General features: G+C 42.1%; 1 protein-coding gene and 2 pseudogenes across 1 annotated transcript; 1 reads left to right on the top strand and 2 right to left on the bottom strand.

Moving 5' to 3' along the window:
• The first annotated feature begins 99 nt into the window (after nt 1–99).
• On the top strand, nt 100–25,614 carry LOC139010982 (zinc finger protein 14-like). The gene is made up of 4 exons (XM_070416122.1): nt 100–155; nt 20,152–20,278; nt 20,693–20,762; nt 22,074–25,614. Exons 1-4 carry the CDS (start codon nt 153–155, stop codon nt 24,655–24,657), a joined length of 2,784 nt encoding a protein of 927 aa, XP_070272223.1. The 5' UTR covers nt 100–152; the 3' UTR covers nt 24,658–25,614.
• On the bottom strand, nt 2,617–3,140 carry LOC139009839 (protein Mis18-beta pseudogene; annotated as a pseudogene).
• LOC139009838 (large ribosomal subunit protein uL6 pseudogene) lies at nt 5,448–6,029 on the bottom strand (annotated as a pseudogene).
• Nucleotides 25,615–26,904: the final 1,290 nt, after the last annotated feature.

The following is a 26,904-nucleotide window of genomic DNA, read 5'->3' as shown; positions in this document are numbered from 1 at the left end:
GGGGGCGGGCCTATGTTCAGCTTCCTCCCTGTTGTTCCTTTGCTTCAGAGACCCTGGGATTGCATCTCCCTTGTTCTGTCCTCACCTGTGGAGCTGTGATCCATAAGGTGGTGGGAGCTGCAGGCGGGACTCGGGAGGCCCAGGAACTAGAAATGGTGAGTGTGCGGCCGGGCGCGGAGACGGAGAGGACGGGCGGGTGGAGCCGCCGTGGCGGGACCCTCTCTCCACGGTCAGGTCCGGAGCCTGCGGACCCGAGGCGCCGGGGGCTCCGCTGAAACTGCAGGCCCCTCGGGCTCGCAGGGTGGGGCCCAGCGGGGACCCGGGCGTCCAGTGTGTCCCCGCGGCAGGGCCTTGGGCTGCGGAGCGCGTCTGGGCAGCTCTGCACCCTCATCCCCGCGGCTCCGCAGTCGGTGCGGTGACCACGTGGAGGGTCATTGGGGACAATGGGAACTCGGTCCCCGCGGTTCGTGCATGTGAGCAGCTGTGGTCTGTGGGGCCCCCTGTCCCTCCTTTCTCCCCAGAAGGACCCCGTTTTCTCCTGAGTTTTGATGTTTGTGGAGCAGGCTCTCAAGTCCAACCCCTGCCCCCCAGGCCTAGCTCTGCAGCAAATGTCTGCATTTCCAGGCTCTCCCCCGAATCCTAAACGCCATCTTCCCTTCTCAGAGTCACAGCATCTTTATCGGCTATTTATTTTTGTGGTGCTTTTCAAACTGTTAAAAAACGAAATTCAACTGAATAAAATTGGAAGGTCTAATTAGCTTGATTCCCCATTCACGAATCGGGCTGCATCCCATCTAGGAAATAGAATCTCAGAGCAGCTGTTCACAATGGAAGGCTTTTACAATAGCAGAAAGGAAGTGGCTTTGATAGGTTATTAGTAAAAGAAAAGAGGGGATTGCTTCAGGCAGGGTCACCCTTCCTTAGGGGAAGGAACAGCAGGAGTCTTTAGACAGATTAGTGTTGAACAGCAAGTTGCAGAGTGACTGGGTTAAAACTTTACTCCTGGGAGAGGTGAAACTGCAGTTACATACAGTCCTGCACCCCTGAACCTGGGAGGACATCCTGAGGCAGTTTTGTTGTTTTCAGTTCTCTTACAAACCTGCATGGTGCAGCCTGCTACACACCTAGGCCATATGGTGTAGCCTGTGGGTTCTAGGCAACAAACCTGTACAACATGCTACTGTACTGAATGCTGTAGGCAATTGTGATGCAATGGTAGGAAGCATTTATGAAAAGGTGCAGTAAAAATGCGGTGTGCAAGATAGAAAATGGTACATCCGTGTGGGGCACTGACCCTGAATGGACTACAGGATTGGAGGCTGCTCTGCAGGAGTCAGTGATTGGTGAGTGAATATGAAGGCAGAGAATGTTACTGTACACGACTGTAGACTTTATTTATTTATTTTTAAAAATAGATTTTTATTGCTTTCAGAGAGGTAGAGGGAAAGGGAGAGAGAGATAGAAACATCAATGATGAGGGAGAATCATTGATTGGCTGCTTCCTGCATGCCCCCTAGTGGGGATCGAGCCTGCAACCCTGGCATGTGCCATTGACAGGTATCAAACCTGGGACCTTTCAGTCCTCAGGCGGATGCTCTATCCACTGAGCTAAACCAGCTCGGGCACCACTGTAGACTGTATCACACTGTACACTTAGGCCAAGAAATTTGCAAAAAAACAGATTCAATCAAGCCCAGGAGGCAATGATGGAATCTAAAGATATAGTCAACACAAGATGGCTGAGGCTGCTGCCTGCATAAAACATATACTGTTTCGCAGCAAAGTTTTTTTTCACTAAGTAGAAAGCACAGAAAGATAAAGAGGATAGTATAGCAAATGCATAAACCAGTTTATCATCATCAAGTATTCTATGTAGTGACCGTAACTGTATGTGCTGGACTTTAATAGGACTGGCCGCATAGGAAGCTTGTTTACACCTGTGTCATTATAAACATCTGAGTAATGCATTTCCCTATGATATTGTGATGGGTGTGACATCACTAGGTGACTGCAGTTTTTCAAATCCACTGTAATCTTTTTTTATAGAAGGGATTTTTTTTCATTAAGTTATAATTGACATACAACATTATATTAGTTTAAGGTATACATCATAATGATTTGATATGTGTGTGTATTGTGACGTGATCATCACAATAAGTCTTGTTAGCATCTGTCATCATACATACTTACAGAATATTTTTTCTTTTTTTGAGAAAATGCAGAACATAAAACCTTTATTGCTTAACTGAAATGTTAATTCTTGGTTACAACTATTCATATAACTGCTCCATGTAGAAATAATAGTAGTTAACATTAAGTACAACTTTATTACCATATATTTCTTAAACTCATTCATGGCACATTGCCCCTAAATCCCTAACTATGCAGTTAAAGGTGTTTTCAGAAATGACTATGAAACTGATCAGAGAGCTAAAATAATTTCAAAAGTCAAATAGATATGAATCATGGCCAGAGAGCTCCTTAATTTCTCATCTTCTATAAGCAGCTTCACAAATCATTTGGAAAATCAGCCTAGATGTAAACATAATAAACCACATTTCCTGTTCATTCTTGAAGTTGATCTTTCTCAAGAAATGATCGACAGCACCTGTCTTTGAAGATGGCAGTAAGGCCTGACCCTGATACTAAAGCTCTGGTTCCAGATCAGTTTTCTGCGTTGGACGGGTCAGGAGTCACTTCCTTCAGCATCTTCATCAGTGAACTTCAGTGATTATGCGCTAATATTATCTTCTCTTTTAGCTCTGCAATCTTTTCTGGTAGAGGCATGTTGTGAATATCCATCTCAGATGCATTTACTACGGCTTTTGTTTTTAAGAGATAGCATTCCATTTTGTCCCTGGAAAGGCAGAAGTGACCTTTCGATGTAGCCAGGGCAACATGGGTAGAATAGAGATGGAAACTAATGGGAATCCCACAGGAACTACAGAATAAAAGGCTGTAAGTGCTGCCTTGGAGTAAACCTTCAATGCCAACAAGGAAGGGAGTTTCCAAAACAACGTTACTTGTAACCCCTGTGTGTCCCACTCCATGGAAGTCCTAAAAGAGGATCCGTCATCACAAAAGTCAGCCTCCCGCAGCTTTGCATACCAAGAGCAATGCCGCTGCAGCCCAGCAGCCATCTTCCCATGGCCGCTGCTGGGATTTCAAACAAGAATATTTTTTTTATTGTAAAGAGAACTTTTAAGATTTACTCTTAGCAACTTTCAAATATGAAATGTTGTATTACTAACTGCAGTCACCTTGCTGTAACTTGCATTTCCTTGACTTATTTTATAACTGGAAGTTTGTACCTTTTGACACCTTTCATCCATTTGACCCCCACCTCACCCCCGTACACCAACTCCTGCAACCTCTAGCAACCATCAGTCTGTGCTCTGTATCTATGGAGTTGTATCAATTTGTGCTTCCTTTCTGTTGTTTTTTTGTTTGTGATTCCTCACTTGAGGATATTTTCCCATTAATTTTTTAGGGAGAGTGGAAGAGAGAGGCAAAGACAGAGAGAAACAATGATGTGAGAGAGAAACACATCAATTGGTTGCCTCCTGTAGGAATCTGATCCAGAGCCTGGGCCGGGGAGGAGCCTGCAACCAAGATACAAGCCCTTGGCCGGAATCAAACCTGGGACCCTTTGTCTGCATGCTGATAGTCTATCCACTGAGCCAAACCGGCTAGGGCGTGTATTTCCTTTTTAAAAAAAATAATTCTTTATTGTTGAAAGTATTACGTATGTCTCCTTCCTCCCCCCACTGACCCCCCTCCAGCTTTCTCGTGCCCTCCTGCTCCCCGCCCCACCCTTCACCCCAGGTCTTCAGCACCCTATTGTCTGTCTTCCTGGGTTATGCATATATGCATTCAAGGCCTTTGGTTGATTAGCTCCCACCCTCCACCGCCTTCCCTCTGAGATTCTGCACTCTCTTCCATGCTTCAATGTCTCTGGATCCACTCCTATCATTAGTTTATTTTTTGTTACTTAGATTCCATATATGACTGAGATCATGTGATACTTGTCTTTCTCTGACTGACTTATTTTCCTTAGCATGATACTCGCCAGGTCCCTCCATGCTCACCAGCAGTTGTCATTTGTTGATGTGTTGATGGTAGCCATTCTGACAAGGTGTGAGGTCATACCTCATTGTCCTGTTGATTTGCATCTCTGGGATGGTTTGTGACTGAGCATTTTTTCATGTCTCTTGGCCATCTGCATGTCCTCTTTGGAGAAGTTGCCCATTTTTTAATTGGATTGTTTGTCTTCCTTCAGTTAAGTTGTATGAGTTCCTTATATATTTTTGATATTAACCCTTTATAAGATGTACTAAATATTTTCTAAATATTGCTAAATATTTTAGCAATATTGCTAAATATTTTCTTCCATACAGTAGACTCTCTTTTTGTTTTATTGATGGTTTCTGTTGCTGTGCAGAAGATGTATATTTTGATGTAGTCCCATTTGCTTATTTTCTCCTTAGTTTCCTTTGCCTTAGGAGATGTGTCTATAAACATATTGCTAGGAGAGATGTCTCAGATTTGGCTGCCTATGGTGGTTTCTTCTAGGATTTTTATGGTTTCATGACTTACATTTAATTTAAGTCTTTTATCCATTTTGAGTTTATTCTTGTGTGTTGTGTAAGTTGGTGGTCTAGTTTCATTTTTTTTGTGTGTGTATCTGTCCAATTTTCCCAACACCATTTATTGGAGAGACTCTCTTGACTCCATTGTATGCTCTGGCCTCCTTGGTCAAATATTAATGGAGCATAATGGATTGGTTCAATTTCTGGATTCTCTGTTTTGTTCCATTGATCTGTATGCCTGTTCTCGTGCCAGTACTAGGCTGTTTTTATTTTGGTGGCTTTGTAGTATAATTTGAAATCTGGTGTTGTGATTCCTCCAACTTTGGTTGTCTTTCTCAAAATTACTGCAACTATTCAGGGTCTTTTGATTCCATATACATTTCTGGAGTTTTTGTTCTAGCTCTGTGAAATATGACATTGGTATTTTAATGGGATTTCATTGACTCTGTAGATTGCCTTGGATAGTATGGACATTTTAATGATGTTGATTCTACCAATCCATGAACAGAGTATATTCTTCCACTTGTTTATATCTTCTTCTAGCTCTGTTTTCAATATCCTGTAGTTTTCCAAGTACAGGTCTTTTGCCACCTTGTTTAAGTTTATTCCTAAGTATCTTAATTTTTTTTGTTGCCAAAGTAAATGGGATTGTTTGTTTAGTTTCTCTGAGAATTCATTATTGGTATATAAACAAGCCATCGATTTTTGGGTGTTGATTTTGTATCATGCTACAATGCCAAATTCATTTTTCCCTCCAAAATCAATAGAAGGCTTTTATTGTACATCTTTTTAGTTTCACAAACAAGTGTGACAAATCATTCGGCATCTCGATGTTTCTATAGCTGGATAACTTAGATCTTATTCATCAGCCCCCTAAACTGTTCCTTTTTTTCAGAAACATAGATACCATCCAAACATTTTCTGATATCCTTGTTTTTAACTGTTGTGGCTTTCTGAATCAAAGCAGCTGAATTTGATACAAGGTCAATGTCATTTCCTTCAAGAATCAACTCATCTTTCTGGGCTAGAGATACTGAACAAGCAACACCTGACCTCATCCGAACTCTGAGGGTGTATTTTTCGCCCAAGAAATTTCTAATTTCTACAAGAGAACCATTCTCTTGAATAACAATGTTGATGGGGAAGGGAGCGTACACAGATCTCATCTTGTAACAGAAGCCCAGTGTAACACCCTTGATCATGTTGTGTACAATGACTGCAGATAGTGCGAACTGTGGCCAATCCCTTTCTATTTCCCCACCATTTGTCAACCCGGAGCCTATTCTTTTTCTTTCCAAGGAGACTGAGCTCTACATTGATGTGGTTGAAGTCCTTCCCCAGGGTGCCTCTGGGACCCTTCACAATAATTGTGCATCCCTTCAGAGTGATGTCCACATTTTCTGGGATGTCTACAGTCTGATTGCAGAGAATGGTCTTCATCCTTGCAGTAAATGCGGCAAAAAAAGCGCGCCAAATTCACTATTAAATCTAGTAGTGTTTTGGTGGAGTCTTTAGGTTTTACTGTGTACAACAGGGGTCCTCAAACTACGGCCCACGGGCCACATGCAAATACAAATATTGTATTTGTTCCCGTTTTGTTTTTTTACTTCAAAATAAGATATGTGCAGTGTGCATAGGAATTTGTTCATAGCTTTTTTTTTAAACTATAGTCCGGCCCTCCAACGGTCTGAGGGACAGTGAACTGGCCCCTTGTTAAAAAGGTTTGAGGACCCCTTGTGTACAATATCATGTCATCTGTGAATAATGAGAGTCTTACTTCCTTCTTTCTAATTTGGGTGCCTTTTATTTCTTCTTCTCTGTATGCTGTGACTAGGACTTCCAGTAGTATCCTATATAATAAAAGGCTAATATGCACATCGACTGAATGGTGGAATGACCAGTTGCTATGACGTGCACTGATCACCAGGGGGCAGATGATCAACGCAGGAGCTGCCCCCTGGTGGTCAGTGTGCTCTCACAGGGGGAGCACTGCTCAGCCAGAAGCCGGGCTCACAGCTGGCTGTGGCGGGAGGCTCTCCTGCCTCTGGGGCAGTGCTGAGGACCCCTTGGGGGATGTTGGCCTGCTGACTTAGGCTCCTCTCCACAGGGATTGGTCCTAAGCCATCAGTCGGATATCCCCCGAGGGATCTCAGACTGCAAGAGGGTGCAGGCCAGGCTGAGGGACCCTTCCCCCACCCCCTCCTGCAACCCCAAGTGCCAGAATGTCTTGCACCGGGCTCTAGTGTTGAATAAGAGTGATGAAAGCAGACATACCTGTCTTGTTCCAGTTAATAGGGGAAATGCTTTTAGTTTATCCCCATTGAGTATGATGTTGGCTGTAGGTTAGTTATATATGGCTTTTATCATGTTGAGATATGCTCTCTCTATTCCAACATTGCTGAGAGTTTTTATCAAAAATGAGTGTTGACTCCTGTCAAATGCTTTTACTCTCTCTATTGATATGATCATGTGATTTTCATCTTTCAATCTGTTTATGTGATGTATCACGTTGATTGATTTGCAAATATTGTACCAGCCTGGAATAAATCCCACTTATTATGGTGTATGATCTTTTTAAGATATTGTTGGATGCGATTTGCTAATATTTTGTGGAGGATTTTAGCATCTATGTTCATCAGTAGTATTGTCCCGTAATTCTCTTTCTTTGTAGTATCTTTATCTGGTTTTGGAATTAGGATAATGCTGGCGCCATAAAAAGAGTTTGGAAGTGTTAAGTGTTGCTTCCTCTTGGATTTTCTGAAATAGTTTGAAGAGTAAAGGTATTAGTTCTTTGAATGTTTGGTGAAACTCCCCTGTGAAGCCGTCCAAACCTGGGCTTTTGTTTGCTGGGAGTTTTTTGATTACTGCTTCTATTTCATCAGTTGTTATTGGCCTATTTAGGTATTCTGATTCCTTCTGATTCAGTTTTAGGAGATTGTATTTTTCTAGGAATTTGTCCATTTCATCCACATTGTCCAGCTTGTTGGCATATAGTTGTTCATAGTATTATCTTATAATCCTTTGTATTTCTGTGGTGTCGGTGGTTACTTCTCTACTTTTGTTTCTGGTTTTATTTGGGTCCTTTCAAGTCAGGCTAATAGCTTATCAATTTTGTTTATCGTTTCAAAGAACCACCTCTTGGTTTCATTCAATTTTTTTTTTTTTTTAGTGTCTATGTTATCTGTTTATGCTCTAATCTTTATTATTTCCTTCCTTTCTTCTACCTGGGCTTTTCTTATTGTTCTCTTCCTAATTCTTTAAGTGGTAGGGTTCAATAGTTTATTGTTGATTTTCTTTGTTTTTTGAGGTATCCCTGTAGTGTTATGAACTTCCTTCTCAGGTCTGCTTTTGCTGTGTCCCAGAGATTTTGAGTCATTGTGTGTTCATTTTTATTTGTTTCCATGAAGCTTTTGATTTCTATTTCTATTTCGTTGGTAACTCATTCATTGTGTGATAATATGCTATTTAGCCTTTATGTGTTTGAATGTTTTTGTGTTTTTTTACTGTAGCTGATTTCTAATTTCATTCCACTGTGATCTGAGAAGATGCTTGATATGATTTCAATCTTTTTGGCCTTGTAGAGACTTGTTTTGTGTCCTAATGTGGTCTATCTTTGTGTATAATCCATGTGCACTTGAGAAGAATGTATATTCTACTGCTTTGGTGTGAAATATTCTATAAATGTTGATTAAATCCATCTGATCCAGTGTGTCACTTAGAGTCACTGTCTCCTTGTCAAGTTTCTTTCTGGAAGATCTATCCAGTGAAGTCAGCGGGGTGTTGAATTCCCTTACTATGACTATATTGTTGTTGATCTCTCTGTTAAAGCCCTCTAGAAGTTTTTTTATGTATTTAGGCCCTCCTATATTGAGTGCCTATATGTTTAGCAGGGTTGTATCCCCTTGTTGGAGCGATCCCTTTAATATTGTGTAGTGATCTTTGTTGTCTCTTGTGATGGCTTTCATTATAAAGTCTATTTTGTTAGATATGAGTGTTGCAACTCTAGCATTTTTTTTGTTTTCCATTTGCATGGAAAAATGGATTCCATCCCTTCACTCTCATCTTGTGTGTGTCTTTTGTTCTGAGATGGGGCTCTTGTAGACAGCATATAGTTGGGTCATGTTTTTGTATCCATTCAGCTACCTTATGCCTTTTGATTAGAGCATTTAATCCATATCCATTTAGGGTTATTATTGGTAGGTAGTTATTTATTGCCATTTTAATTCTGTATGCATAGGCTTCTCTCTCTGTTTCTTGTTCGTATTTACAGCAGTCCCTTTAGCAATTCTTTAAAATTTAAGTTCTTTATGATTTAAAGTATTACATATACCTTCTTCTTCCCCCATTGACCTCTCTCCAGATGCTCCTACCCCCAGCACATGCACTCACCCCGTCCTGTCTGTGTCCATTGGTTATGCTTATATGCATGCATACAAGTCCTTTGGTTGATGTCGTATCCCCCACTCCCCTGCCATCTCTCTGAGGTTTGACGGTCTGTTCGATGCTTGTAGGTCATGCATCTATTTTTGTTCATCAGTTTATTAGTATGTTGTTCACTATATTCCACAAATGAGTGAGATCATGTGATATTTTATTTATCTTTCTCCTACTGGCTTACTTCACTTGGCATCATGCTCTCCAGGTCCATTCATTCTGATGCAAATGGTAAGAGTTCTTTTTTTACCATAGTGTAGTATTCCATTGTGTAGATGTACCACAGGTTTTTAATCCACTTACCTACTAATGGGCACTTAGTCTGTTTCCAACTCTTAGCTATTGTAAATAGTGCTACTATGAACATAGGGGTGCATATATTCTTTCTGATTGGTGTTTCTGATTTCTTGGGATTACTGGGTTAAATGGGAGTTCCATTTGTTGATTTTGAGGAAACTCCATACTGTTTGGCTCAGTGAAAAGAGCTTCTGCCTGTGAACTACAGGGTCCCAGGTTCTATTCCGGTCAAGGACACATGACCAGGTTGTAGGCTCGATCCCCAGTGGGGAACTTGCAGGAGGCAGCCAATCCATGATTCTCTCTCATCATGGATGTTTCTATTTCTCCCTCTTGCTTCCTCTCTGAAATAATAAAAATATATTTTTAAAAAAGAGTATGTAAATTTTCGCATTTATTTTAAATAAATCTGTAAAATAGAAAGGTCCAATTTAAGGCTCACTGTCCACATATGCTGATCCCTGCAGCACTGTTTCTCCAGGCCCCCTGACCCTACCCCCACCCCCAATACAGTTTTGATCATTTCTTAGCAAATGTCCAACTTATACCAAAACTAGCCACTACGGCTAGATGCTCCACACTTTTGTGGTGGGGCAGGGCCTCAGGAAGTCCTCAGAATGAAGCCAGCAGAGTTTATCAGATGCAAACAGACCAAAATTTGGTCTTGTGAAGGGAGGACTCTGTACAGGTCATGCCTGGAAAGAAAAAGTGGCCCCAGACCTAGAGCACAACTCAATCTGTGCCAGATTCTCCAGGAACCTGATCTCTGCAGGGCAGGCCCACTAAGTGTGAGGCAGGTGGGGCTTGGGGTCTCCCTGGAGGGGGAGATGCCCGTCAGACTTGGGGGAAGGTGGGTGGATGGGCACTCAGCCTTGAGCACCCAACTCAGTCTGTCCTGGATTCTGCTCACACCTCAGCATGATGGAGCCACCAGGAGGGGTGTGCTGCTGGGAGTCCAGAGGTGGGACTAGAGCATCTCTCTTGAGGAGGAGGCACCAGTCAGGTTCACAGGAATCTTTGGGAATGACCCCTTCCCCGGAGGCACACAAGTCAGTCACTGACACCTTAGAGTCTGCCCACACTCAGGCCCAGGCAGCTGACTCCTCAGCAGAGTACAAGATCTGCAGGGTTTTTCTTACCTTGTAATTAGCATTCGGACTATTCATTTAAAAAAATATACATATATATCTTTATTGATTTCAGAGAGGAAGGGAGAGGGAGAGAGCGGTAGAAACATGAATAATGAGAAGAATAATCCATCAGCTGCCTCCTGCACATCCCCTCATTAGGGATCAAGCCTGTAACCTGGGCATGTGCCCAGACCAGGGATAGAACTGTGACCTCCTGGTTAATAGGTGGATGCTCAACCAGTAAGTCATGTGGTTTCCCCAAAGTATGCATTTAAAAAAATATATATATTTTTTTTATTGATTTCAGAGAGGAAAGGAAAGGCAGAGAGAGAGAAAAAAAAACATCAACGATGAGAGAGAATCAGTGATTGGCTCCTTCCTGCACGCCCACTACTGGGGATCAAGCCCCCAACCATGGGCATGTGCTCTTGAACGGAATCAATCCCGGGACCTTTCAGTCCACAGGCCGAAGATCTACCCATTGAGCCAAACCATCTAGGGCCAAACTATGCATTTTTTGATGGTTGCCTGCTACAGCTTGAGCCACAGTCTGCACTTGTCCCTATTGCCTCCCACTTGAACAAGCTGATAAGAAAGCCTGGGTGGTGTCTCCTATAGAGCAGGCAGGTGATTCCAACCACAGAATCCCTGCCTGTGCAGAACTCTTGCCCCGGACCATGACCACACCAGGCTCCATTTCTGGGTCTGAAGCCAGGTCTCAGCTGCTTGAGAGGCCAGCCCGGCCCTCCTGAGACCTCTGTGTGAGTCCTAAGGCTTGTCCTGCTCTCCTGGTGTGGGTGTGAGGGGTGTGACACACCAGCATCACTCACATCCACACCTCTGCAGGTGAACATGACACTTGAACTTGCTGCCAGGAACAGCACATGCCAACATTACCAGCCGTGTGGGTCTGACTTCTGTTTCTCAGCCTTGCTCACCTGTGGCTGCCAGGCAGATGGTGCTGGGAGCTGTGCTGCCCCATGTGGCATTGCTGAGCCTGTTGCGCCTCACTTCTATGTACCAGAGTGGGCAGTTTCATGCATTTCAAGGCAATTGGCAGGCAGAGTATGGTATTGGGTCCTCTTGAAAGTGGTTCTGGAATCATTTGCTCTGGCTCTGCCACTTAAATAAATGTGTGACCAAATAGAGCAGGCTAATTTTTAAGTTGATGATATTGTATGGCCCATGAATGACGTTATAACTATCCACATGGCCCTTGGCAGAAATAAGGTTCCCAACCTCTGCTCTGTAGAAAAAATAAGCAGGGCTCAAGCAGGCAGCTTGTCTTACTCCTTCCTCTCCCTGGACCTAAGACAAGAGAGGTTTTCCTATTTTGTCATTGCTCTACTGAATAGATCATTGGTTTTCAGGCATCACAAGTGGTGAGTGGGAACCTTTTCTCTGTTCCCTGCACATAGGCATCAGTGGGTATGATGTCTCTCTGGGAGCAGCATTTAGGGGAATTATGCTGTTGGGCATGTCTTATGCCTGAGATAGACTGTCCTGCTGCTGCTGGAACTCACAGGAGAGCTCAGAAATGAGACCAGTTGGGAGAAGAGCCCCTAGAGTAGCATCAAGTTTTTGGAGAAAATCACTTTGTAAGTTTTATGTCTACTAATTGAAATTTTTTAAAAAACTATTGAGATGACATTGGCTAATAAAATTATAGAAGTTTCAAGTGTATAATTCCATAACACATCATGTGTACATTGTATTGTGTGTTCCCCACCCAAAGTCTCCTTCCATCACCATTTAATCCTCCCCTTTACCCTCTTCTACTTCCTCACACCCCCCTTTCCCTCTGGAACCCCATGCTGTTTTCTGAGTCTAAGATTTTGTTTGTGTTGTTTACTCCCTCCCCCTTTTCTCATCCCCTCCCACCTGACAGCTGTCCGTCTGTTCTCTATTTAATGAGTCTCTGTATATTTCGTTAATTTCTCTTCTTTATTTTTTTATTTTTTTCAAAATATATTTTATTGATTTTTTTACAGAGAGGAAGGGAGAGAGATAGAGAGTTAGAAACATCGATGAGAGAGAAACATCGATCAGCTGCCTCCTGCACATCTCCTACTGGGGATGTGCCTGCAACCCAGGTACATGCCCTTGACCGGAATCGAACCCGGGACCCTTCAGTCCGCAGGCCGACGCTCTATCCACTGAGCCAAACCGGTTTTGGCAATTTCTCTTCTTTAAATCGTAAATATAAATGATATCATGTGATATTTATGTTTTTCTTACTGCTTTTCTTCACTAATTATAATGCACTCCAGGTCCATTCATGCTGTCATGGAGGGTAAGTTTTCCTTCATTTTTATGGCTGAGTAAAATTCAATTGAGTTGTACCATGGCTTTTTAATCCACTCACCTATTGATGGGCAGGAGTGCATATTTTCTTTTGCTTTAGTGTTTTGAGTTTCTTTGGATATATTCCCAGAAGTGAAATGGCTGGGTCATTGCTGGGTTGACCTACAGATTCTGAGCGATAGATGAATGGATTACTCTGGCACAAAGTTTGCTGTGAAAGAGAAGCCTAAGGTACTACCTGGCTAAAGGAACCCAGGGAGCCTTGATTGCCTGCCTCATTAGGGTGTTATTGTAACAGCAGTTTAAGATAAAGTTTATCTTTCAGGTACATTCAGTAAGAGATGTAATTTTGGGAGGACACTTGTGTTTGTAATATCCTTTAAACAAGGACCCCCAAAGATTAAGTATAAGGATTCCAGTAAACACCTGGTCTCTGCACATGCACAGAATTGTTTGGAAAGGTCAAGGAATAATTAGGGGAACTGCCTTTGGCACACCCCTAGGTCAGAATTTATTTATTTATTTAAAAATATATTTTACTGATTTTTTACAGAGAGTAAGGGAGAGGGATAGAGAGTTAGAAACATCGATCAGTTGCCTCCTGCATGCCCCCTACTGGGGATGTGCTCGCAACCAAGGTACATGCCCTTGACCGGAATCGAACCTGGGACCCTTGAGTCCACAGGCCGGTGCTCTATCCACTGAGCCAAACTGGCCAGGGCAGAATTTTTATTTTTAAATATATTTTATTGATTTTTCACAGAGAGGAAGGGAGAGGGATAGAGAGTTAGAAACATCGATGAGAGAGAAACATCAATCAGCCGCCTCCTGCACACCCCCCACTGGCGATGTGCCCACAACCAAGGCACATGCCCTTGACCGGAATCAAACCCGGGACCCTTCAGTCTGCAGGCCAACGCTCTATCCCCTGAGCCAAAGCGGTCAGGGCACTAGGTCAGAATTTTGATAAACAGGGCAGGCAGCCATCCACACACTTCCCTTTTTCCAGAATGTCCTCCTTACAAACTTTCCAACCAAGTCTCAGGTGCTCCCCAACATCTTCCCCTTTTTGTTTTGCTGAATGTATTGGTAGAAGACAGAGAGAGGTGATGAACTTTCTGCTTTGGAATATTGGAGTCTGTGAAATGCATTTACTGTTCCAGTTCTGATTTTACAGGCTATGAGAAAAACAAAAAGAGGAATGGTTAGTTATCTGGAATGTGTAGAGTGTGAGTACACTCCAAAAATTGCTAATCATTGGCCGTCAGCTTCATCATCATTCCCCAGGATATTCAGGGGCCATCTGGGTCTGGGGAGGAACATCATTTGGGGCTGTGGAGTTCCCAGGCCCAAATTCTTCATTTCGGGAAGAGGATTGGTCCCGTGCCATGCCATGGCAGGGTTTAATCTGGCGAGCTGAAATCCACAGTGGCCCTGTGGAGCTAGAAGCACACACATATCCTCTCCTTTATGTTAATAATTCATTGGGTCTCATCTAGTTATTAGTGTCCTATCTCGCCACAAGACTTGTGATTTCTGAGATGGGGTTTAGGTCAAGTGCTGTTCTACAGAGGATTGAAAATGATCATTCAGATTCAAAAAATTAAGGATAAAGAATGCTTTAGATAGTAGTGTAGCAGGGTCCTTCAGTCCAGTATCCCCCCCTTTTTTTACTAGCATACCCTTCAGGGTACCATGGGCACATTCAATGGAGGCCTGCCCTTGTGGATTGTAAGGGGTTCCCGTGGAATGCTGGATGGACAAAGGTCTGCAAAAGGCAGTGAAGCCAAGGCTGCTATAAGCAGGCCCATTATCAGTTTTTCTTGGTTAATATAGCTACAATTGAAAACAGGTCTTATTGAATTCATGCAAAGGACTTTATTGCTACTTATTAAAAACTAGAGACCCAGTGCACAAAAATTTGTGCACTCAAGGGGGCCCTCAGCCCGGCCTATGCCCTCTCGCAGTCTGGGACCCCTTGGGGGATGACCACCTGCTGGCTTAGGCTCGCTCCAGCCTGGGTGAGGGGCTGATGGCTGTTTGTAGGCTGGCCACAGCCCCTTCAGAGTGGGGGTCCCCACTGGGGTGCCTGATCAGCCTGGGTGAGGGGCTGAGGGCCATTATCAGGCTGGCCACACCCCCTTTAGGGTGGGGGGCTCCTGCTGGGGTGCCTGGCCAGCCTGGGTGAGTGGCTGATGACTGTTTTCAGGCTGGCTAAGCCCCTCAGCGGGAACCCTCACCCCATGAGGGTGTGGCCAGCCTGGGTGAGTGGCTGATGGCTCTTTGCAGGCTGGCCACAGCCTCTTCAGGTTGGGGGTCCCTGCTGGGGTGCCTGGCCATCCTGGGTGAGGGGCTGAAGGCTGTTTTCAGGCTGGCCACAGCCTCTTCATGGTGCAGGGTCCTGCTGGGGTGCCTGGCCAGCCTGAGTGAGTGGCTGATGGCTGTTTTCAGGCTGACTAAGCCCCTCAGCGGGAACCCTCACCCCATGAGGGTGTGGCCAGCCTGGGTGAGTGGCTGATGGCTCTTTGCAGGCTGGCCACAGCCCCTTCAGGTTGGGGGTCCCTGCTGGGGTGCCTGGCCATCCTGGGTGAGGAGCTGAGGGCCGTTTTCAGGCTGGCTAAGCCCCTCAGTGGGGACCCTCACCCTATGAGGGTGTGGCCAGCCTGGGTGAGGGACTGTTGGCTGTTTGTAAGCTGGCCACAACCCCCAGCCACCCAAGCTCCCAGTGGAGGCTGGATGGAAGCAGGTATCTGGGATTTATTTGTCTTCTATAATTGAAACTTTATTGCCATGAGCGGAGGCCACAGCCAGCTCAGGGCAGGCGGGAAGCTTGGCTTCCTCCATCGCCCAGGCAACCAAGCCTCCTGCTTGCTCCAGCTCCGTGGCTGCCTGCCGCAATCTTGGTTGGGTTAATTTGCATATAGTTGCTCTGAATGGCTGGTGGGCATAGCGAAGGTATGGTCAATTAGCATCTTTGTCTTTTATTAGTGTAGATTGCCAATTACTGGAGGGACAGGTAGGGAGAGAAATATATAATTTACAAAATTGCTTTAAAAATGCTTCCTTATACCTAAAAAACAAAAAGTTTAAGAATCAGCAATACTTGCAAATGACATGGAATATTGTCCTATCTGCAAAACACAATATTCCTGAATAACAGAGCTATAGATGAAAGCAAAATATAGTTATTATTTGACAAAGTTTCCCATGTGCTTTAAGCAGAAAATTTTCCTTCATGGGAGAGGAAACAAATACTTGATGTATTCCAGAGACTATTGGAGTGATCTAAAGCCAATTCTATGTCAAGAGAAAGATTCTTAAAATTCAAACCCTGGAAGGATTGTCAAATTTATTTTTCCAGAAGTTCATATATCAAAGTGTATTAAGCACAAACATAGGCTAGTGAACTTCAGTTCCCATGATGAAAAGATGGCTTTAAAAGAACTTCCTGATTAATAAAACCATTTTACTAATTTATAGAACTCTTGCTTCCTGGGTACAAAAACAGGAAAGATCTTTTCCCTTTTAACAGACTAGAAAAGGATTATCCAAAATAAGGTTTATTCTCTAACTTCATTTGTCCTTGGGTGTGGTCAGCAAATGACACTAATTGGATTTCTGCTGTCTGTCTCCCTGAGTCCAATGATAGAAGGTATTTACCATCTGGTTATACCCTCTGGTTAGGGAGGCAAAATGCAAATCATTTACTCTTTTTTTAAAAAAATATATATTTTTTTGATTTTTTACAGAGAGGAAGGGAGAGAGATAGAGAGTTAGAAACATCGATGAGAGAGAAACATCGATCAGCTGCCTCCTGCACATCTCCAACTGGGGATGTGCCCACAACCCAGGTTCATGCCCTTGTCCGGAATCAAACCCAGGACCCTTCAGTCTGCAGGCCGACGCTCTATCCACTGAGCCAAACCGGTTTCGGCCAAATCATTTACTCTTAAGTGTCCTTGGTTTAGGGAAGATGGGTTTTACTAGATGGCTCCAAATTGCTGTTTAACCATCTTTGTTTCCCTATTCCCCTTGTCCTGGCTTACTGTCCTGTGTCATTTGTACAATTTCCTTTTAACATTTCTCATCATAAAATCCCATAACTTCCACAAACTTTCTACCACTTTCTCAAATCTTTCTTCAGACACCTTATAACTCAGAAGTAACCAGCTTTAGATTCCACTTTCTTTTTCCTTCAAACTGCATCTTCATGCCTCATGCCTTCCATTACACCAATGCCATATTTCTTTCCAATTAGAATTCTTAACCCTTAATAATCTTAATTTTTAGGTAGCATGTAAGTAACGTTCCTCAGATGAGCAATACATTACATTTTAAAAGCTGCTTCAAATAAAGTACAAGACTTATTCATTAACAGATTCAAACCTATTCTCTAGATCAGTGGTTCTCAACCTTCTGGCCCTTTAAATACAGTTCCTCATGTTGTGACCCAACCATAAAATTATTTTCGTTGCTACTTCATAACTGTAATGTTGCTACTGTTATGAATCATAATGTAAATATCTGATATGCAGGATGGTCTTAGGCCACCCCTGTGAAAAGGTCGTTTGACTGCCAAAGGGGTCGCAACCCACAGGTTGAGAACCACTGCTCTAGATTCTCCATATGATGCAAATTCAGATTAACATTTCAGTATCCTGTTATTTCAAAATACCTAGGTATTTAATAATTTTTACTATATAATCCAGCAAACTCGAAAGTTTTAAGTTACCAAAGACTTTGGGGAACTCTTTAGGCATATATAATTACCCCCGATAAAGCTTTTTCATATACCCTTCATTTTATTTATTTATTTATTTATTTTATTATTTTTTTAAATTTATATATTTTTTATTGATTTCAGAGAGAAAGGAAGAGGGAGAGTGAGATAGAAACATCAATGATGAGAGAGAATCATTGATAGGCCGCCTCCTGCACACCCCCTTCTGATGATTGAGCCTGCAACCTGGGCACGTGCCCTTGACTGGAATCGAACCTGGGACCCTTCAGTCCACAGGTTGATGCTCTATCCACTGAGCCAAACCAGCTAGAGCATATACCCTTCATTTTAGTTATATTTGTTTTGCCTTAACAAAATAAGTATGATGACCAGGCCAGCGGGGGGTGGGGAGCAGTGAGGGGCTACCAGGCTGGCATGAGGGGCAGTAGGTGTTGACTAGGACGGTGTTGGGGGGGCAGCTGGGGACAACCAGGATGGCAGGAGAGGGAGTTGGGGGTGACCAGGCCGGCAGGGGGGGCAGTAAGAGGCAAATATGCTGGCGGGGCTGGGGGCAGTTAGGGGCGAACATGCTAGCGGGGGGGCAGTGAGGGAAAACCAGGCCAGCAGGGGGCGCTGTTGGAGGGCGATCAGGCAGGTAGGCAGGTGAGCAGTTAGCACCCAGTGGTCCTGGATTGTGAGAGGGATGTCCGTCCGCTGGTTTACTGGCAGTTAGACATCCTCTGAGGGGGCCTGAATTGGAGAGGGTACAGGCTGGGCTAAGGGGACCAACCCCTACCTCCCTGTGTACAAATTTTGTGCACCGGGCGTCTAGTAAGTTATAATAGTCTGCAAAAGGCCCTTTGTTTCCTTGTAACCAAGGCACCATTTGCTTTTCACAACTGTTTAAACACTATTATATATTGTTGCCATCTGTGGTGCAACCAGCGGGGCCATCAGGGGCACTGCTCCCACCCGCATTGGTGCCACTCGCTCGCCAGCATTGCCCCCCACCTTAATGGCCTTTCCCCATCTGTGCAGTAACAGGTGGGGTTTTGGGGGCATACACTCTCATCTGCCTTGGCCTAGTGCCATCTGCTCACCTACTGCACCATCCCATAGCAGTCCTGCTCTCATCAGGGCTCATCGGGGCCAGCACTGCCTCCACTGCCACCCTCTACACATCGCTGAAGCCCACCATGTTTTGTGCCGCCCCCTGGTGGTCAGCGCAAATCATAGCAACAGTGGAACCCCCAGTTGCTCAAACTCCCAGGGACAATTTCCATATTATCCTTTTATAATACAGGATACTATCTTTACTTTATTGTGTATTCTTGCTTCATTTGTCAACAATTCCGTGACCATAAAGGCATGGGTTTAATATCTAGGGTCTCTGTTATATTCCACTGATTTATATGCTGTTTATATACCAGGACCATGCTGTTTTGATTACTATAGCCTTGTAGTACAGTTGGATATTAGGTAGTGTGATTCATCCACATTTGTTCTTATTTTTCATGATTGCTGTTGCTATTCAGAGTGTTTTGTGGTCTATATAAAATTTTTGATTATTCTAGTTATGTGAGATTTATCTTGGGTATCTTGATAGGAATTGCATTGAAGCTATAGATTGCTTTAGGTAGTATGGACATTTTAATTATATTAATTTTTCCTCTCCATAAATACCATATATGCTTCCATTTATAGTTTACATTCCAATTACAGTTAACATTTAATTTCATTTTATATAAGTTTCTGGTGAAAATAATTTCAACATGAAAATATTACAGATATCACTAAATGCCCTTGGACATACCAAGTCTTAAATTGTTCCTCAAGGTCCAGGCCCTGGTTATAGTGTCACAATTCTGCTGGAAAGACTTCTTTTTAGTGTGATCTTATCATTTCAATATACGTGTCTATGTGTCCTAAAAATCAGTATGAAGTAATCCTGAGGCTCATGAGTAGAGGACTTTTGTAGAGGGCTAAGTTGCCCTATCTTGCTCATGCCTGAGCTCTAACTCTAACTTACTATCTCCATGAAATGAGAGAGGCAAAAGAAGGTTGAACTGAGTTACTAACAAATATTATAAAAGCAAATGATCATTCATACTCCTTCATAAGAATATTTTCATTCATTCAGGTGTATCTGACTATTTCTGATAATTTGGAGTACTTCAGGAAATATGGCCAAGTACATTTTGTTCTAATTTGAATTTCCACACACTGCCTGGTCTCTCCTGTTTGGTGATGAGAATAGAAGAAAGAGCTATCGGGCCTTTATTGTATTCAAAGTCATTAAAACTTTATGCAGACATTACTGTATGTTTCATGGACTGCTGCATCAAATGGTGGTTATAATAGAGATGCATTTTCTCACAAGGAATCGATGGGCTTAAAACAGATGTATTTTAACTTATTAATATAGAAGTTGTTCAAAGTGTTCTTTACCCTGACAAATTGAGAACAAAGAAGAGTTGAAGTGATCACCATAAAATCATATCAATAAATTCCTCTCTTGAGGAAATGAGTATGGCAAATTAATAATAGTCTCACAATCAAGTCATAGACTGAATGTTGGGGATCATGTGTCCTATGTGAACTTCCTATGAATTATGTATGGGTCCCCAGGGTTGTCTATCTCATCCATTCTCCTATATGTATATGTGGGATGTTTTAGGACTCAGTGGCCTTTGAGGATGTTAATGTGGAGTTCACCATGGAGGAGTGGGCTTTCCTGGATCCCACCCAGAAGAAACTCTACACAGATGTGATGCTGGAAACCTTCTGGAACCTGGCATCAGTAGGTAGGTATCACAAATTATTTTTTAATATATATTTTTATTGATTTTAGAGAGGAAGGAGAGGGAGAGAATGGGAGAAAAGTCAATGATGAGAGAAAATCACTGATTTGGTACCTCGTGCACGCCTCACACTGGGGATCTAGCCTGCAAACCGGTCCTACTGGAAATTGACCTTTGACCTCCTGGTTTATACTGGTTCGTAGGTTGATAGTCAACCACAGAGCAGCTCTGGCCTGCAACCACTTGTTACTTAAGCAATTAGAAAACGAGTGTTGCTTGCTCATCAATACTGTTTCAAAAACTGAAATATGGAAAGGGAGTATACTGGTAATTAAACCAGGAATGATCACAACTCATTGTGTACTTAAAATCTAACCATTTTTTATATTCTTTAATAGTTTATAATGCTTTTTCTAGCATGTATTTTAGAACAATGTGACGACCATGACAATGAAGATCAGTATAAGAAGCATGTGATGAATCTTAGGTGAGTTGCATTGACATGAGAAAGCATTAAGAGCATCTTTGTGTGTGTGTGTTTTTAAATATATTTTTTATATATTTATTTTATTTATTTGTATGTTTAATTTTTTTTAAAATTTACTTCAGAGAGGTAGGAAGAGGGAGAAAGAGAAAGAAACAATGATGAGAGAGAATTATTATTATTATTATTTTTCAAATATGTTTTATTGATTTTTTACAGAGAGGAAGGGAGAGAGATAGAGAGTTAGAAACATTGATGAGAGAGAAACATCGACCAGCTGCCTCCTGCACATCTCCTACTGGAGATGTGCCTGCAACCCAGGTACATGCCCTTGACCGGAATCAAACCTGGGACCTTTCAGTCTGCAGGCCGACGCTCTATCCACTGAGCCAAACCGGTTTCGGTGAGAGAGAATTATTGATGGCTGCCTCCTGCATGCACCACATTTGTAATCATGCCTGGAACCTGGGATTGTGCCCTGACCAGAAATTGAACTATGACCACCTGGTTCAGAGGTTCAGTGAGCCTCGCTATTGGTGCAAAAATATGCTATTATTGATTTTGATATGTTGTGTGAGAGTGAGAGATAAGAAAATCAGGAGACTGCCTCCTGCATGCCCTGTACTGGGTTTAATAAGTCTGCAATCTGGCCATGTTCCCTTTCAGGGAGTTGAACCAGTTAGCCCCTGGTGTGTGGGTCTATCCTGAACCACTGAGCCTTATGAACCAAGTCCAGAAAAGCAAAAACAGATAATCCAATTGTATCAGCCCAGTTTTAAATGTATTGATTTTTAGAATAATCTCATCAAAATGTTTTTTTTTAAAATATATTTTATTGATTTTTTACAGAGAGGAAGGGAGAGAGATAGAGAGTTAGAAACATCGATGAGAGAGAAACATCAATCAGCTGCCTCCTGCACACCTCCCACTGGGGATGTGCCCGCAACCCAGGTACATGCCCCTGACCGGAATCGAACCTGGGACCTTTCAGTTCGCAGGCCGACCCTCTATCCACTGAGCCAAACCGGTTCTGGCATCAAAATGGTTTTTTTTTTGAAATATGACCTCGATGTTTAGTGTATAAGATATAAGTACACTTGGAAACAATATACAAAAGTACCATTAATGAATATAAGTGTTTTCATAATATCTATGATCCAGCCTATATCAGAAGTTTTAAGATATCCACTTTCAAAAATGGAATGTTCAGAAACCCCACCCTTTCTTAGAAAATGGTAAAAATGTCATTGTCATGCTATTAATAAATATTAAATTATTAACAGAGTATTAATAATATGCTTCTGATTTTTACAGCAATCATATTGTAGAGAGACTCTGTACAAGGAAGGATGGTAGTCAATGCAGAGAAAACTTCAGCCAGATTCCAAATAATAATGAAAAGAAGGAAATTTCTGAAATAAAACAACCTAAATCCAGGTTGTGTAGGCAAATCTTCATATGTTACTTATCCTTGAATAACCACCTGAGCTCTCACATTGGACCCAAACTGTACCTATGTCAGGAATACAAAGAAATACCTTATAAATATAAGGAATGTGAGAAAGTTCTCAAGCCTCCTCAACATATTCAGAGCCATGAAGGCAGCCCCAGTGGTAAAACTTTCCACTTTTCAACTTCCCTTAGAAATTATGAAAGAACGTATATCGCTGGGAAACCATATGAGTGTGAGCAATATGGGAAAGGCTTTAATCGTCTCACTTACTTTGAACTTCACAAAAATACTCATAGCAGAGAGAAACCTTATCAAAGTAAGCAATGTGGCAAAACTTTCAGTTCTCCCAAATACTCTGGAGAAAATGATAGAACCAACACTGGAGAAAAGCCATATCAACGTAAGAAATCTGGAAAAGCTTTAAGTTACACTTCCCTTAGAAATCAGGAAAGAGCACACACCGGTGAGAAACCTTATGAATGTGGGAACGTCTTCCGTCAGCTCCGCTCTCTTGGAGAACAGAATAGAAGTCATGTCGGAAAGAAGCCTCATGAATGTAAGGAATGTGGTAAAACATTCTGTCGTCGCTATTCCCTTATAATTCACCAAAGAATGCATACTGGGGAAAAACCCTATGAATGTAAGCTTTGTGGAAAAGTTTTCTCTTATTCAACTTCCCTCCAAAATCATAAAAGAACTCATACCGTGGAAAAACCCTATGGTTGTAAGCAATGTGGGAAAGCCTTCAGTTGTACAAAGTCTTATCTAGAGCATCAACGGACTCAATGTGGAGAAAAGCCCTATGAATGTAAGCAACGTGGGAAAGCTTTCGTATTTTCCACTTCTCTTCGAAATCATGAAAGAATGCATACTGAGAAGAAACCCTGTAAATGTAAGCAATGTGAGAAAGCCTTCCAATATAGCAGCTGTCTTGGAAAACATAAACGATGTCATGACGGAAAGAAGCCTCATGAATGTAAGGAATGTGGTAAAGCATTGCATCATTCCTATTTCCTTAGAAATCATGAAAGAACTCATTCTGAGAAAAAACCCTATGAATGTAAGCAATATGGAAAAGCCTTCAGTTCCAGCAGCTCTCTTGCAAATCATAAAATAAGTCATGATGAAAAGAAGCCTCATGAATGTAAGGAATGTGGCAAAACATTCCATCATCACTATTCCCTTAGAAATCATGAAAATACTCGTACTGGAATGAAAACCTATGAATGTAAGGTTTGTGGTAAACTTTTCTCTTATTCAGCTGCTCTTCAATATCATAAAAGAATGCATACGGGTAAAAAACCCTGTCATCCCTCTTCCCTTAGAAATCATGAAAGAACTCATACTGGGGAAAAACCCTATGAATGTAAGCATTGTGGCAAAGCTTTCTATTTTCTATCTGCCCTCCAACGTCATGAAATAACTCATACTCGGGAATATCGCTATGAATGTAAGCATTGTGGAAAAGGTTTCTATTATCAATCTTCTCTCCAAGATCATGAAAGAAGTCATACTGGGGAAAAACCCTATAAATGTAAGGTTTGTGGTAAAGTTTTCTCTTATTCAACTTCCCTTCGATATCACGAAAGAATGCATAGTGGGGAAAAACCCTATCAATGTAAGGAATGTGGGAAAGCCTTCATTTTCCCCAGCTCTCTTGGAAAGCATAAAAGAATTCATGATGGAAAGAAGCTTCTTGAATGTAAGGAATGTGGTAAAACATTCTATTATCAATCTTACCTCCAAATTCATGAAAGTATTCATACTGGTGTCAAAAGTTATGAATGTAAGCAATGTGGTAAAGCTTTCTATTATCCATCTTCCCTCCGAAATCATGAAATGACTCATAATAAGGAAAAACCCCATGCATGTAAGCAATGTGGGAAAGTCTTCAGTTACCTCAGTTCTCTTCGATGTCATAAAAGAATTCATGATGGAAGGAAGCCTCATGAATGTAAGGAATGTGGCAAAACATTCCATCATCCCTGTAACCTTAGAAATCATTTAATAATTCATACTGGGGAAAAACCCTATGAATGTAAGCATTGTGGCAAAGCTTTCTATTATCTGTCTGCCCTCCAAAGTCATGGACGAACTCATACTGGCATAAAATGCTATGAATGTAAGCAGTGTGGTAAAGGTTTCTGTTATAAATCTTCTCTTCAACGTCATGATAGAACTCATACTGTTTTAAAATCCTATGAATGTAAGCTATGTGGTAAAGTTTTGTCTTCTTCAACTTCCATTCAACATCATGAAAGAATCCATACTGGGGAAAAGCCCTATCAATGTAAGGAATGTGGGAAATCCTTCATTTCTCCCTGCTCACTTGGAAGTCATAAAAGAAGTCATGAAGAAAAGAAGTCTCATGAATGTAAGGAATGTGGGAAAACCTTTCCTTTTCCCTCTTTACTTAGAAGACATGAAAGAATTCATACTGGATGAAAACCCTATGAATGTAAGCATTATGGTAAAAGTGTATCTTATCCAGCTTCCCTCCCATAAAATGATAGAACACGGACTGGAAAAAAAAAACATGTATGTCAGGCTTTTAGTCTTTCTGCATCTCTTAGAGATCATGAAAATATACATACTGGGGAGAAACTACGACTGAAAGCAATGTGAGGAAGCCCTTTCTGCCAAATATCTTAGTGAACATAAACTAATTCATCATGGAAAGATGTCTCATGAATGTAAGGAATGTGGTAAAACTTTCTTTTATCCCTCTTTGCTTAGAAATCATGAAAAAAATCATATTGGGAAAAACCCTATGAATGTAACCATTGTAGTAAAACTTTCTCTTATCCAAGTTCCCTCCAACATCATAAAAGAACTCATACTAAGGAAAAACTCTATGAATGTTATCCATGTGGAAAACCATTTATTCATCCCATTTCCCTTCAAAATCACAAAAACACTAATAATAGTGGAGAGAAATTATAATGAATGAAAGAACTCACACTGAAAATAAGCCCTATTGTGTAAAGATTGTAGAAAAGCCTTTGACCGTCCTGGTTCTTTTTTTTTTTTTTTTTTTTTCATCCTCACCAGAGGATATTTTTTCATTGAGACAGTGGAAGTCAGAAAGTAAGACAGAGAGCAATATTGATATGAGAGAAACAAATCAGTTCGATGCCTCCTGCACATGCCCAGCCATTTAAGCACACACAGTGCAGAAAAGCTCTATGAATGTAATGAATGTGGTCAAGTTTTCAGTTTCTCCAAGTCTCTTAGGAAGCATTGAAGGAAGAACACATACTAGGGAAAAACATTATCAATGAAAGCAATGTGGGAAAACCTTATGTTGTGTCACACATCTTTCAAGACATAAAAGGAGACATGATGGAAATAAGCCTCATGAAGGGGCCTGGCCCAGAGTGCGGGGTTGCAGGAGGAGTTACAGGGTGGGTTGGGTTCCCTAACACATCGGCTTTGCCTTTTTATCCTGGTTCTTCACCAGGATGGTTTGCTGGGTGATGGCTGTGTGGGGGCTTCCCAGCCCACGTGCAGTGTGCATCTGCTCTGGGAACTGAGCTCTGCACCTGGCCTCACAGTCCAGGCTCTGTGTGTGGCCTCGGTGCCCGACTGCTGGGCTCCCCTCTATCCCACTGGCACGTGCAGGGCGAATCTCCCCTCCTTGCGGGTCCCCTACCTTGGCTCTGAAGAGCTGTGGGACCTGGAGCGGCTGCAACAGGCAGGCCAGCCACCAGCATCCCATGGGCAGACCTGTGGCTATCATTACCTGAAAACCGACTTTGGAGGAAAACAATGGATGTTTTGAATTTAGGCAGCATTGTAGGAATGCAAGAATTTTTGACTCTTCTTTCTTAGATGGATCCAAAGCAGATTAATAGAATACAGTGCCCTATTTTACAGTGTATGGAGGGAAAGCATAATTGCAAACAATATTTTCTTATGTATATTGCAACATTTTTAGGGGAAACATTTGTACCTAGAAATGACTGAAATACCCTACTGGCACAAAATAAAATGAGTGAACTTTGAAAAATGTAAAGTGGAGACATTAAAGCACTATTTTGGATAAATGAGTAGAAATATTACTATGATCTCATCACTGAATTTGTGGATATGAATCCTATCGTTCAGTAAAAAGCTAAAAATGATCTGCCATGTCATAGGCCCGGACACTTCAGTGACTTCAAAAAGGTGAAGGCTTTTAGTGGAGGTTAATTGTTTGCAAGCAGAGAAACCAACTCTGGCTAATGTAAGGAAGGCAGGCATTTCTCTCTGCAATGGGCAGATGAACACAGGCCTCTGAAAGGACCCAACAAGGGCAGCTCAAGTTCTGTCAGGGTCTGCCCTGGAGTGGATCTGTGTTAACCAGGGTCTCTCTTGGCTTTACTGCCCACAGAGTTGAATTGCCCAGATCTCTTTAGTTCCATGACCATCCCTAGGCCAGAGGAGGGAGAAGAGTGTTGAAAGATGTTCCCATTGAGACTTAATGCAGAGGTAGATGGTGGGTCCCCCACAAAAATAGTTATTGTCACAAAAGAAGAGAGAAGAGATTTGGTGTGGGCAAAAACAAGAGATTTGTTCTGCAGGTAGAAATGTAGTTATTAATGGGGGAAATGAAATTATTTGTCTTCAGGAGGCATCTTCCCTTCCCCTTTCACTTGCAGATGTGAATTAGAGAATGATGGGTCCTATTTGTATGGACTTATAATTCCTGTG

This window comes from Myotis yumanensis, unplaced genomic scaffold (genome assembly GCF_028538775.1).
Source record: "Myotis yumanensis isolate MYYU_CA2020_CCGP unplaced genomic scaffold, mMyoYum1.0.hap1 SCAF_5, whole genome shotgun sequence".
Classification (NCBI taxonomy): domain Eukaryota; kingdom Metazoa; phylum Chordata; class Mammalia; order Chiroptera; family Vespertilionidae; genus Myotis; species Myotis yumanensis.
This window is presented reverse-complemented; position numbering and strand designations above follow the sequence as displayed.